Source organism: Colletes gigas, unplaced genomic scaffold (assembly GCF_013123115.1).
Source record: "Colletes gigas isolate AHSC1104 unplaced genomic scaffold, ASM1312311v1 Colletes_gigas_Sc00005, whole genome shotgun sequence".
NCBI lineage: Eukaryota > Metazoa > Arthropoda > Insecta > Hymenoptera > Colletidae > Colletes > Colletes gigas.
In genome coordinates this window covers 7,003,057-7,014,975 of record NW_025106634.1, presented here as the reverse complement: position 1 = coordinate 7,014,975, position 11,919 = coordinate 7,003,057, and the positions used below count along the sequence as shown (strand labels likewise).

The 11,919-nt window shown below is 35.8% G+C and overlaps 2 protein-coding genes across 4 annotated transcripts; one reads left to right on the top strand and one right to left on the bottom strand.

Moving 5' to 3' along the window:
* The first annotated feature begins 941 nt into the window (after positions 1-941).
* LOC122395341 lies at positions 942-5,415 on the top strand. 2 transcript variants are annotated; one of them, XM_043392825.1, is made up of 3 exons: positions 942-1,016; positions 3,393-3,769; positions 4,565-5,415. In XM_043392825.1, exons 2-3 carry the CDS (start codon positions 3,602-3,604, stop codon positions 4,952-4,954), a joined length of 558 nt encoding a protein of 185 aa, XP_043248760.1. In that variant the 5' UTR covers positions 942-1,016; positions 3,393-3,601; the 3' UTR covers positions 4,955-5,415. The 2 variants fall into 2 exon arrangements, with proteins under 2 accessions (XP_043248760.1, XP_043248759.1); XM_043392824.1 differs by having other exon boundaries at positions 947-1,198.
* A 165-nt stretch (positions 5,416-5,580) lies between these two features.
* On the bottom strand, positions 5,581-11,128 carry LOC122395340 (ATP-dependent DNA helicase Q4). 2 transcript variants are annotated; one of them, XM_043392822.1, is made up of 7 exons: positions 10,915-11,128; positions 7,463-10,582; positions 7,097-7,384; positions 6,694-7,029; positions 6,468-6,627; positions 6,076-6,395; positions 5,581-5,994 (listed from the first exon to the last, which is right to left on the bottom strand). In XM_043392822.1, exons 1-7 carry the CDS (start codon positions 11,023-11,025, stop codon positions 5,764-5,766), a joined length of 4,566 nt encoding a protein of 1,521 aa, XP_043248757.1. In that variant the 5' UTR covers positions 11,026-11,128; the 3' UTR covers positions 5,581-5,763. The 2 variants fall into 2 exon arrangements, with proteins under 2 accessions (XP_043248757.1, XP_043248756.1); XM_043392821.1 differs by having other exon boundaries at positions 6,076-6,627.
* Positions 11,129-11,919: the final 791 nt, after the last annotated feature.

Sequence of the window (11,919 nt, the reverse complement as noted above, 5' to 3'; positions counted from 1 at the left end):
GATTACCGGATAACTGGTGGTGTAGATAAAACATTTCACATATTATGGTACGTACAATATTCTTCTCAAGGTCATATGTTTTGAGATTTCAAAGCCATTGTAGTTTTCTTAAACGAGACCACACTTTTTTATCGTCATGACATTCTAGTCGAGGTCAGAATTGGGCAAAATGTAATCTGATTACATGTAATCACACTATAATTAGGCTGTAATCGGACATTAATTACCGTTAAATTGCGGTACAATTGTAATCGTGTGTCTTTAAAGCATGTAATAACTGTAATTATCGTTTAATTACCGCACGATTAGAGTGAAATTACATTTTGCCTAACTCTGGCTGAGGTTAAGTCGATTCCCGCCAAAATAAAGGATACTGCATGTAAACAATAAACACTGTAGTAGATGTGCGTATAATTTTTTTTATTAAATCCATCGAATTAAGAATAGAACTGTTTGTTTCGTTTCGAATAATTCTATCGTCTGAAACGTATTTTGGGCACTCTTTTCACAAATAAATATTTTATCGCGACGCAGGTTGTATATTATCATAATAATCTGGCAAGAATTTTCATTTTATTCATTGATAACACGAATTATCACGCAAACATCGTATTACGAAGTAGGTTTTGCTTCAGCACGTGGTGTACGTCAAACTTTTTAAAATATCCAGTCACGTAGCAAGCAAATCAGAACTCCACGGAGTAACCTTGGGGCCCTGTTCTACTTTATACGTCCCTGTACACTCATCTTAACCTTGTATAGATTTCGATCGTAACATCGTTAATGAATAAAAGAAAATATGAAACGAAATCGTGTTATCGTAGCATGAAAAATTCCTGGAAAACAAATATTGAAATATATCCGCGTTATCAACGTAGCAGAGACCTCTGTGATTAGCAATCACGTCCATCTAGAATCCGCATAGTTCAGGTTATCATGGCGAACACCTTCGGTTGAACCAGTTGAACTACAGATAGGCAACGAGTTATGTTCGGGTCAGTGGTGTGATCGTTGCAGTATGTAGTATTTCATCATCGACACAGTGTTTTCTACATAAATTTCGATTTTGCTTTCTGTCGGGTTGTGAATTTACGCGACGAAGTGACATTTACTGTGTAACGTGGATCTTCGTTGAAAGACGAGTTAGTCTACATATTACACTCTCATTTGTGAACGTATTTACGATCGTGTAACATTTGTAAGTGCATTGCATTGAATTCTATTCATCCACGTGTATTAGTAGTTGCTTATTGGATAGCTATCGAGCACTTTCAATTTCAAACATTAAATCGATATCGATTTCTGTTGGTAATTGTAATTTGCAAGAGTACTTTTTTATCGTGACACTTAATACGACTTATATGTGTAGGTGACCATTAATCTGAAAATTTTGATAAAATTCGTTTTTGAAATTATTTTTAGCCGAAATAATATATTTGCAGAATCAGTTTTTGTCCTCGTATGTACTGTGTGGAAAGTAAATACAAGCCTCCATTAATATTATTATTCTTTACTTTGTCACACAGTAGACACGATTGTATTTCTTCATTGTTTCAAATTCATAATCCTCAATTGCTTCGAAAGGCAAATGCACAAGTACTGCGATCTCGATTTGTTTTTATTAGCACGGATAACTTAGAGATCCGATGTTAATCTAACGATAATTATAAACAAATATATCTTTTCGATATTTCGTATATTGCATACGAAACACAAAAAATAATGTTTTTAAATTCTCAGCCAGAACCTGCTTGTACGGTTCGATTACGTAGCATGTCAATCAGAACGTAATTACAACCAATTACTGTTGATCGTGTGCTTGTTCCTCGTTCTATTCCTGGAATATTCCATCGCCTAAGAAAAGAAACAATCGTTTATTTAATTGATTCATCAAGACATTTGTAGGTTACGTTTGAAATTTCTCGAAAAACTTTATTCGCATTCGCTGAAATAATACTTCTCGCTATAAAATTCCGATCGTTTCGCGCGAACGATGAATATGTAACAAAAATTACGTATTACCGCCAATAAATGCAATTAAAGAATACAAGTATCTTATTTGAATTAAAATTTAACATATATTGATCCCTTTATTCGGATCAATTATTTTTCGATTGATTTTTTTCACGCTAAAATAATATTATCGTTAATTAAATTTCTAATTGGCAAACTTCAGTCGCGTGAATGAAAAATTAGATATTATTAATAACTAACCTACGGTTCAAAATTTGTTGTTACGCGTGTGGACTTAATATAAAATTGTACATTATTAAAAATGTGTTGCATGGCCGAATATTTCTGTAGAGTCCTTGCAGATACTTGCAGAAAATGTGGTTGCACTTGGTGCGTTTGCTTCCAAGCTCCCGACGACGAGTCCGACGACGATAGTAGTTACGCTAGTTGGCCGTCTTACAATTAGTCAAGTAAATATTTAGTATGGACCGATAAGATCGCATCAGGTGTACGTTCAGACATCATTTAGTCACCGAGAATTTCAAACTATCGTATTCGAAATTTTACGTAGATACGTCCAGTAGCATGACGTGCCTTAACTTTTAACCTTCGTTACCTTTTAACCTTCATTATATGACATTCGCTTAACATTTGTTCGTATTAATTCCTTACGTTTAATGGAAACTGAAGTCTACAAATGCATTATGTACGAATTTTAAAACATGTATGATTTAAGATTTCTATCGATTATTGTGTTTCGTTCACATTTTTATTTCTGACGTGTAACTCTAGTACCATTTGCATTCTTTGTCTTCCGATAGTGGTATACTTTATATATTATTTCCGAAAGTTTGCGTCAATGCTGGATTTAATTCAACCGCGTTGCGGCATCATACTTTAGAAAATTGTAAACTATTAACATTCAGTCAATGACATTTGATTGAATCGTTCTACCTGCTCTGTATTTGAATGCATATTTGTATGATTCTTTGGCGTAGAATCTACACAACGTATGAATTATGCATATATGTATACAATATACGCCCATCAATAGATCAATCTAGTAATAGTTGCGAGTTGCTTGAATTGATTTTTAAAATACAATAAAAATAGTAGTAGATTTAAATTTCATATAGAATATTTCTATACTATGATTTGTACTGTACAAAATACAATTGCAAAAAATACATGTTACACGCGAACTTGAAAACTCAGGAAAGAATGACCTTGGAAGAAAAAGAAACACGTATCATAATATTCTTAGCTCAGAACCAAACGGATTTGTCCTGACGGATTGTTTCGTACAAGCAAAAATAACGAAGATATCAGAATGTGTTAGATAAAAGCAATACTCTGTGCAAAGATAAAAATTGATACGTACCGATTGAAAATAAAGACAAGTCGATAATAGTGGATTGTTTTTGTCGGGTCTGTTTCAGAAAAGTTTCACGGCGAGCTACCCAATCATTAGAATAAAAACCGTGCAGAGCACGGTATCCGGGAAGTGACCCCGAGGATCCGACCACATACGTTCGAATACATTAAACTTTGTTTTCGTTCGTCGAATACGGGTTTATACCGAAAGAAACAAGAGCGAAGTAGGCGTTTCGCGCACAGTAATTTTCATGCGAGAAACGTTGCCAGGGAAATGGACCGAATTTTCGTCGATGAAGAAACCGGGGAAAGCATTAGCTTGCCCGTTTCCGACTACGAGATTCGACGACACGCTGTCGCGGTAAATAATGTCGAAACGGGAGAGCCGGAGATCAACGTGGTGGCGACGGAGACAACCAAAAACCGAAGAATGCGCTTCCAGGTACAAACATTGTACTGAGAAACCTAATACATAACGATATTACTATCAAATGTAGGGTAAAAGTACCTAATATAGCCACTCTTAATGTCTTCCGGATTGAGCATTAAAATTGATCATGAACTGATTTAGGGAGAAGACCGAGTCTAAAAATTCAACAAATGCACGAGCATCTACTTACTAGAAGTACATTATTATATCAATACAAACATTTTTCATAATGAAACTAGAGTTTTTCTTCCCTTCCCAATGACGTCGAGTGATTCTAATATGACATTTCCTATGAACGAATTTCTTGGGCACACTTTTTTCAAATTTTTTGCACGTCTCGTGTTTTTTCAATTGCAATTAAAGATCTGTAGATTTTGACAGTTCTGACCTATTCCGTAGCTCGAGTCATTTCTTTTTACTTTTATACAAATTGAATGGAGAAATGTAAATTATATTTCGATCGACAGCGATTTAAGTTTTGCTTGGCCGTATTAGATACCTTCACCCAGCATCATTTCGTTTAATTTACTGTGTAAACGTTTTAACCCTTTACAATCAGATGTTGTTACGAAGTCGCTTGGATTTACGAGGATTATGAATAGTAACTGATGTTCTTAGTTTTTCATCGACACAAAATTTCCATAATGGCCGACCGAACGACAACCACGTAAGGGCTCCGAGCGCAAAGGGTTAAAAAAAGAATTTTTTTAATACTGTCGTACAAGTTATGATAAATGTAAACGCACTCCGTGTCCATACGTTAATAAGAGTGACCTTAAAACAAATTAATGCATGGCAAAATTTTAGATTCCAAAAGAAGTGAAGGAAACACTGTCGACTAAGAACGGTTCTAAAAAGAAGGCCGAAAATTTAATGGATTTAGAACCTGTCCCCGTTGGTACATGCTTTGGACAAATACATCCGATTTGTCTATTCCTCCTGGCCATTGTGTGCTTCCATTGGCTTTTGCCGGTGTTAACGTTCTTGGAAGTGTCGTTGCACGTTTGGGCTCACCATAAGAATAAAGCGTTAAAAAATGCTAGCGTTTACTTTCGTTCGCCGTTCCACGGAATATCGTCAGAGTTTTGTGCGTTATGTCAGAACGAGACGTGCATGGATCGTGTCGGCAAAATGCAGCAAATACGCATGCACAAGATTCTACGACAGTGTAATTATATGAAAAGAGTCGTAACGTGAGAAATTTATTATCGCCGGTGCTGCAAACATCAAACGTAATTGTTTTTTTCCTTCGCGAGAAAGAAACATTCTATCAAACGTAATTATTAGTAAGAAGGTAACAAAAAAAAAAAAAAATTACTTGTGACTTATATTAATTTAGACACTGTCGTTATAAATGAATCACATTTACTAACGCAAATGGAAGAAATAGAGACTAGTAATTGGTGCAGGAAAACAATTTTATATTGGGGATATGTTTATCGACTAACAGTAACGATATAGTAATACAGGACCATTACGAGTACCCGATAAAAAAAAAGTTGGATTAAGTCTTTATTACCGTTACACGTTAAAAGTACAGCAAAGATAGTATCACTTTAAAAGAAGGGAAACATTTATATTACAGTTTATTTTATAAATGTATAAAAATTTGTTACTACGTTAAAGGATATGTGAGAAAAACATTTTACATATCACGACTTACACCATCTTTGTCACTCGTTATTGAAACAATAAAGCGTTATACGATCTTTAATTTTTTTTTTTTTTTAAGTTTTTAAAAATAAAATTACTCAGTCAATACACCGTACCGTTAAGTAGAACCTATAATGCACTAAACCTATCCTGCGATGTGTGCTTTACATTCTGTCCACATCACGTATCGATCTGAAGTTCAGATAACGATCTATCACGAATAAATTATGGAGATCATTTACGTATCGTTCAAATATTTGTGATAATTACTGTTCAAAAAATTCTGCTGTATTGTGCCGTAACAATAGCAGAATCAAAGTTTATCCTTAAAAAAACATTGAAAATATACTCTCCTAGCGTAATGCCAAAATTTCTCTTGTCGCAATTTGGCACAGAACGTTGAAGTTGCACGAAAGATGTAACCTCCAGAAGCGACATTTATTCCAAATGTAGGCGGGATAATTCGGGCTTTGTATACCGTGGAAAATGCGAGCAATAGCACGTCCATTGAAATTAACATCTCGATAGTTTATAATTAAATTTCGAACGTCACCAGCGACTTCGTCTTCGTTTGTCAACTTCATCTGGAAATAAAAATAAAAAATACTCAACATGATTCGATAGTCTACCGCAATCAGTATCTAAAATCGTAGAAAATTCCGTACTTGTTGCTTCAAATCAATATCCAACAGAACTTCTCCTGCGAAGTATTTTCTAATAACATTCTTTAATTGATCAGATTTGTCAGTAATTTCTGCATTCGTTATTAAACACTCTTTCACTGATTTCATGCTAAATTTGTGAAGTGTTAAGCTAATTGTTTCGAGTTGTTGTATAGCCGAGGTTTCTTGAGACTGTGCACGACTATACAAAGCGTCGAGTGCTTCGTCCAGTTCGTTTCCTGTAAGATCACCAGGAGCTCTCACTCTTAAACCAAGCGTGTCATATTTTACCGAAATAGCCGAACGCTTTGAACATCCGTTAACTGAAAGACAAGGAAAAATTGAGTATATTTTATATTTTAAAATAAAGTATCTAATTATTCGCGAAAGCACACCTGTTTTCCACTCTAAACTTTTAAGATGACTCTTCGCTACACCGCTATCCCAACCAATGGCGGACGCTATGTCCACAACCGGAAACTCGATAACGTTACTATTTTCGTGAGAAATACCTTTTTGCAGGTCCATTGCTATTGCCATTGCCAGTGGCGGAGACTAAAATTGTCACGTTGTAATTAAAAATTTGTAGTCGTTGTGATGTAAAATATTGTAATTACTCACTGATTGCGCGGCTTGTTTCAACCCCGTAGGTCCACTGTAACTCGATACCCTAGCTCTTACATACACCGACGAAAGAACCGTGATGAATCGTTTAGGGTGTAGCTCAAGGTAGCATAAAAGGGTCGAAATGGATTCCGAGGTAATATCTAGAGCTTCGACCGTTTCATCGATGGGTATAGCGACTTCATGACCAGGACATCTACGGTCATCATTATTTTCGCGTAACTTCGAACACGAGCACGGAATAAAAACTTTTTCGAGCAAACGCCTGATCGTATGTCTGTCCACGCCATTTGCATAAATATGTCGGCGCAGTTCCCATTTATCTTTGTCCTCCTGTATTTGGAATCATGTAATTGACGAAAGAGAATCGACGTTTGAAAAATATGCTATTTTACGATACCTTGGGATTTAAAAATGCGTGACAATGTGCTACGAGTCCATCACGTCCGGCTCTTCCGACTTCCTGAACGTAACTTTCAAACGTTCCAGGCATATTATAGTGAACTACGGCACGAATATCTGGTTTGTTCAGACCCATACCGAAAGCAACCGTAGCTACGATAATTTTAATATTCCCGTTCATGAATGCCTTCTGTACAGTTTTCCGACGGTAGGCCGATAAACCAGCATGATACGGCTCCGCGACGGTAGAGAGTTTGCTGTTACGTTTATTGGGATTATGCGTTTCCTGTTAATGAATAAATAATACGTAACGGTGTTACATTACAACGATCGAGTGATTACGAAAAAGGAAGAATAATAATACCGGTATAGACGCTCTTAGAAGACCAGCGATTCGTTCGCACTCTTCACGACGAGTACAGTAAACGATAACCGAATCACACTCCTGGAACCTTTCGCTTTCCAACAATTTTATCAAAGCTTCGTTCTTGTTTTCTTCTTTGGAACTTGTCAGCAATAGGTTCGTCGGCATTGGAATGTCAGAAATGACACCCGCCATTCCGTCATGTATGTCTAAATGCTTTACTATACTTTCACAGGTAACCGTTCTCGCGGTGGCAGTCAAAGCTAGCACTGTTTGTACGCCTAATTTTTCACGGAGAACTCGACACACCATGAGATAGGATGGACGGAAGTTATGGGACCATTGCGATATACAGTGAGCCTCGTCTATGCACGCAAAAGCAATCGGTGGAAGATGTCTAAATATAGCACCGAAACCGGTTGATTTTTCACCGGCTACCACAGCCTCTGGAGAGACTAACAAAATGTTCACTTTTCCGTGCTTTAGGTTTTCCATCACGTTGTTTCGTACTTTTTCCGTTTGGTTTGTGTGCAGACACGCTGCGGATAAAAATGCTGGCACGCCCGTCACTTGATCGTCCATCAAAGACACCAACGGTGATATAACCAAAGTAATGCAGTTAGAATGTTTCGAATAAAGATACGCAGGCAGTTGGTAACACAATGATTTCCCGGAACCAGTGGATAGAGTAACCAACGTTGATTGACCAGAAAGTATTCTCATCACTGCTTTCTCTTGTCCGGGTTTGAAATTCTCGTGACCAAATTTCTGTAACGTCTCGAACACTTCGGCCGGCGTATCGATACACGATTTGTCTTCTTCAGCTTCATACAATGGACGTACAGTGCCAAGTTTGGGAGGTAATAACTTTGATATTAATTCCTCAGGTATTTTATGCCCGCATAGAAGTTCTTCGTCATCGATAGGTTCCCATAAATCGTTATCGTCAGTCTTAACCTCCGATTTGTTTTCCACCGTGGCAAAATGAGACGGGGTTTTCGGTAAAAGATTAATTCTATTTGCGTGTGCTGGGACTGCATTTTGGCTAGCCATCTGCTGGGCTTCTTCCAAAGTAGGAAACTGCGAACCATCGTCTACCTCTTCCAACGGTATCAGATCGTCGCCTCTTCTATTCGGACATTTCCTCGAAAAATGACCAACGTCCCCGCAGAGAAAGCACTTCAATACATTATGTTTCTCAACGAAATCGGCTACGTCTAAACTACCTTCTCCGGATCCTAATTCTTTCTTTCTTTGCTTCCACTGATTCTTTTTATACTTCGAGAAATTAAAGTTCTTTTTCCCGCGAACAAATATCTTTTTCTTCAAATTTATTCTAACGAAGTTCTCGTTTATTTTCCCGTCCATAACCTTCTTCTCTAATTTCTCTTTATCGGTTAATTGTCCTTTCGGTTTTGTTGTAGGTACGACAGAATCGACGCTTGAATTTTTAGTTGTCGAGGAAACGGATTTGGTGCATTGTTCAATAAGGTTTCCCTGATTGCTTTTATTGATAGCAAAACGTGGAACAGCTTGCAAAGTTTCTATCGGATATATCGGAGGCTTTTTAATTACCGTGTTTTCTGGATTTGCAGCTTCAGACTTTGATAAATCTTCCTCATCTGTTTCTACATTCTTTTTCTTTCTAGAGGACTTCTTTGTTCCAGCTTTGCTTGCCTTCTCCTTTTTCGAATTTGTTCCTCTCGTTGTATTTTTCCGTGTTTTTGTACTAGTTGTTCGTGTTTTCTTTGATACTTTTTGCTTTTTATCATTTCCATCGAAATCTGGATCAGAATCATCGGACGAGGCTTGTTTAATTCTTCTAAAAGTTTTGCGACGAGATGGACGAATTTCGGTAGATATTGCCTCTGCATTCTCATTGTTATCTGCACTTGCATCCGTACATTTTTTGCTATCCTCGATCAAATTTGTCACATTATTTATACTTTTATCGCCTGTATCATTGCTTTTTGCTTGCACGTTGGTAGGCGTGTTAACATTCTCAATAGAATACATGGGATGTGTTGTATTTGATACTTGTTTTTCAACGGGTATACTCGTGCGAATATCGGTGCATATTCTTTTAGCAGGATAATTCTCTTGATCGTTGAATCTTTTGTTAATGTTTCTGATACGTTTGTGTCTACGTTCTTCTTCCGAGTCACTATTACAAATAAAATCTTCTTCGTCCGATACTTGTAACAATTTAGTCGTCGACTCGAGTACCGTGATATTTTCATTAGGCGATTGAATACTCGTCTCCATTGATTCGATTCCAGAATCGCTCGTACCAGAGAGCGTCTGTAAATCGGCCAATGAATATTCCAAATTACTTTGCTTTGCACATCTCTGCAGCCAGCCTGGGTTCAAATTTCTATTAACCGTATAACCTTCCATTAATTGCTGTACAGTACTAATCGACTGACTATTAGGTTTTTGTTTCATGTATGTAACTTTTACTGGTTCACCAAACATAGGTGTTACGTCTTCATTGACATTAAGGCTACTTTCCTTGCTTGTATCTCTATTCTTGGTTTGCTCAACGTTTTCACTTGTACCGGTGCCAATATTTTTTTCAGATTTACTTTTAATCTTTGACATAGACAGTGATTTTCTAGGATTTCTTTTTGTGAAACTTGAGCTTGTAAATTTATTTAGCGATAATTGAAAGGAAGACGATTTACTTGTAAGTAGATTTTGTTTCTTTTTTGGCACTTGTTCGTTGCTTTTACTTAAGTGATCACCCCATACACCTTCCACATTTTTGTATTCAGTTTTATTTGTTGCCGAATTGTCAAGGATAGGTTGATTTTTATGACAATGGGGATCTATATTTTCTGTATCTTTCTTCTCTGTACTTTCTACATTCTTGTCATCTATATTTCCAATATCTTTTCCATCTGTACTATCTGTACTTTGCTTATTCTCCTCCACTAATAATTTGTTATCTTTTTCCATTTCTTCTACCATTGTCTGTGTTAATGTTTTATCGGAAACATTGTCTTGTATTTCATCAGAAAATGTAATATCTGTAAGAGTTTCTTCTAAGGCTTGTGTTTTTAATTTCCAATACATTTTATATGATTCTTTTATTTTTATGTCAGCCTCTTTAATGTCATTCTAAAAAATATAAACATCACTTAAGTTATGGTATTATTTTACTTTTCAATTACAGTTGTATTAATCAGAAACACAAATAAAATGTTAAGCAGTGATAAAAATAAAGAATTTTGCTTCAACTGAAATAGTTATTTAATTATAAATTGACGAAAAATCTTTTTGAAATGGATTTTAAAATGGGACCAATACTTTTTACGAAATTTGTCTGAAATGCATCGATCGCTACAACTCAATAGCGAAATGAAATTTAGAAATTATCATTAATACTTGTTAGTAGTTAAACTTCAGTCGTATTAAATGTATTGAATGTAAAAAACCTGTCATGTATATACCCTGTTAGGCTTGCGTCCGTATTTTTCCGTAAAGCGACTTTCCCATAGTTTGACACGAACTTTATATTTTTGATAGTTTGTTTTAAAGACTGGATCTTCTAGGATTTTCATATTTTTGCAGAGGTTAAAAAAACTTTTTCGTAAATCAAACTACCATTTATTGGAGGTTATGTCGCACGGTCGACGATTATGTTATGGATTCACCGCGTAAAAGCTATACATGCTCCGAAGGTAAGATCACACAACGGTCATCGTTCTCGAAACAGTTATACAGTATAATTTTAGACTTTGTCTGTTATACTCTACTAGTTTGTTTCTTGATTGTTGTTTCTAATTATCGTTTGTTTCGAAAAAAGGATTTTGTTTACTTTTTTAGAAAAATATAACGGTTACTTTTGTAGACCAGATTTGGTCTGACTTTTAAATAAATTTTATAACAGAATTACTTCTTCAGTAATCCTCCAAATCCGTCCAAAAGCTATGATGTTTTAAACATACGCATAAAATTTTTGAGAAACATTTCTGTTCTCACATTATATTTTCGGTAAAGAATTTTTTTCTCGAAAATGTGTAGGATTTCGGGGTTATGTATATTCACCAAAAATGTTTGTAATTGACCCCCGCAAACGAAAATAATTTTTTCAGAACGATTAAAAATTTTTTTTTTTCGTCGAATATTTAGGCACCTACACCCCCCTGTCGATTTTTCTTTAAAATTCGTTTTTGATTTTTAGTCATTTTGTTTGACGCCCTATAGAAAAGTTGTCTAATACTTTTTTGTAGGTACACATGAGCTCTACTTCAGAAAAAAGTTTCATTGAAATATATTCACTATTGTAGGAGTTATGGCTGTTTGGAAATTGAACCATTTTTAGGGGGTTTTTCTCATTTTATGGGGTTAAAGAACAACTGTTCCAATATTTTTGGAACTTGTACACATTCTGCACTAAAATACGCGTTGTTTGCATTTTGAAACATTAAAATCATCCAATCCGTTCAGAAGTT

Excerpts from the sequence above, each read along its gene's own strand:
- LOC122395341 (XM_043392825.1), top strand. The coding sequence starts at position 3,602 with ATGGACCGAATTTTCGTCGATGAAGAAACCGGGGAAAGCATTAGCTTG. Across the intron at positions 3,770-4,564 it reads ACCGAAGAATGCGCTTCCAG|ATTCCAAAAGAAGTGAAGGA; the intron begins GTACAAACATTG and ends GCAAAATTTTAG.
- LOC122395340 (XM_043392821.1), bottom strand. The coding sequence starts at position 11,025 with ATGAAAATCCTAGAAGATCCAGTCTTTAAAACAAACTATCAAAAATAT. Across the intron at positions 7,385-7,462 it reads TTCTAAGAGCGTCTATACCG|GAAACGCATAATCCCAATAA; the intron begins GTATTATTATTC and ends ATTCATTAACAG. Across the intron at positions 7,030-7,096 it reads ACGCATTTTTAAATCCCAAG|GAGGACAAAGATAAATGGGA; the intron begins GTATCGTAAAAT and ends TTCCAAATACAG.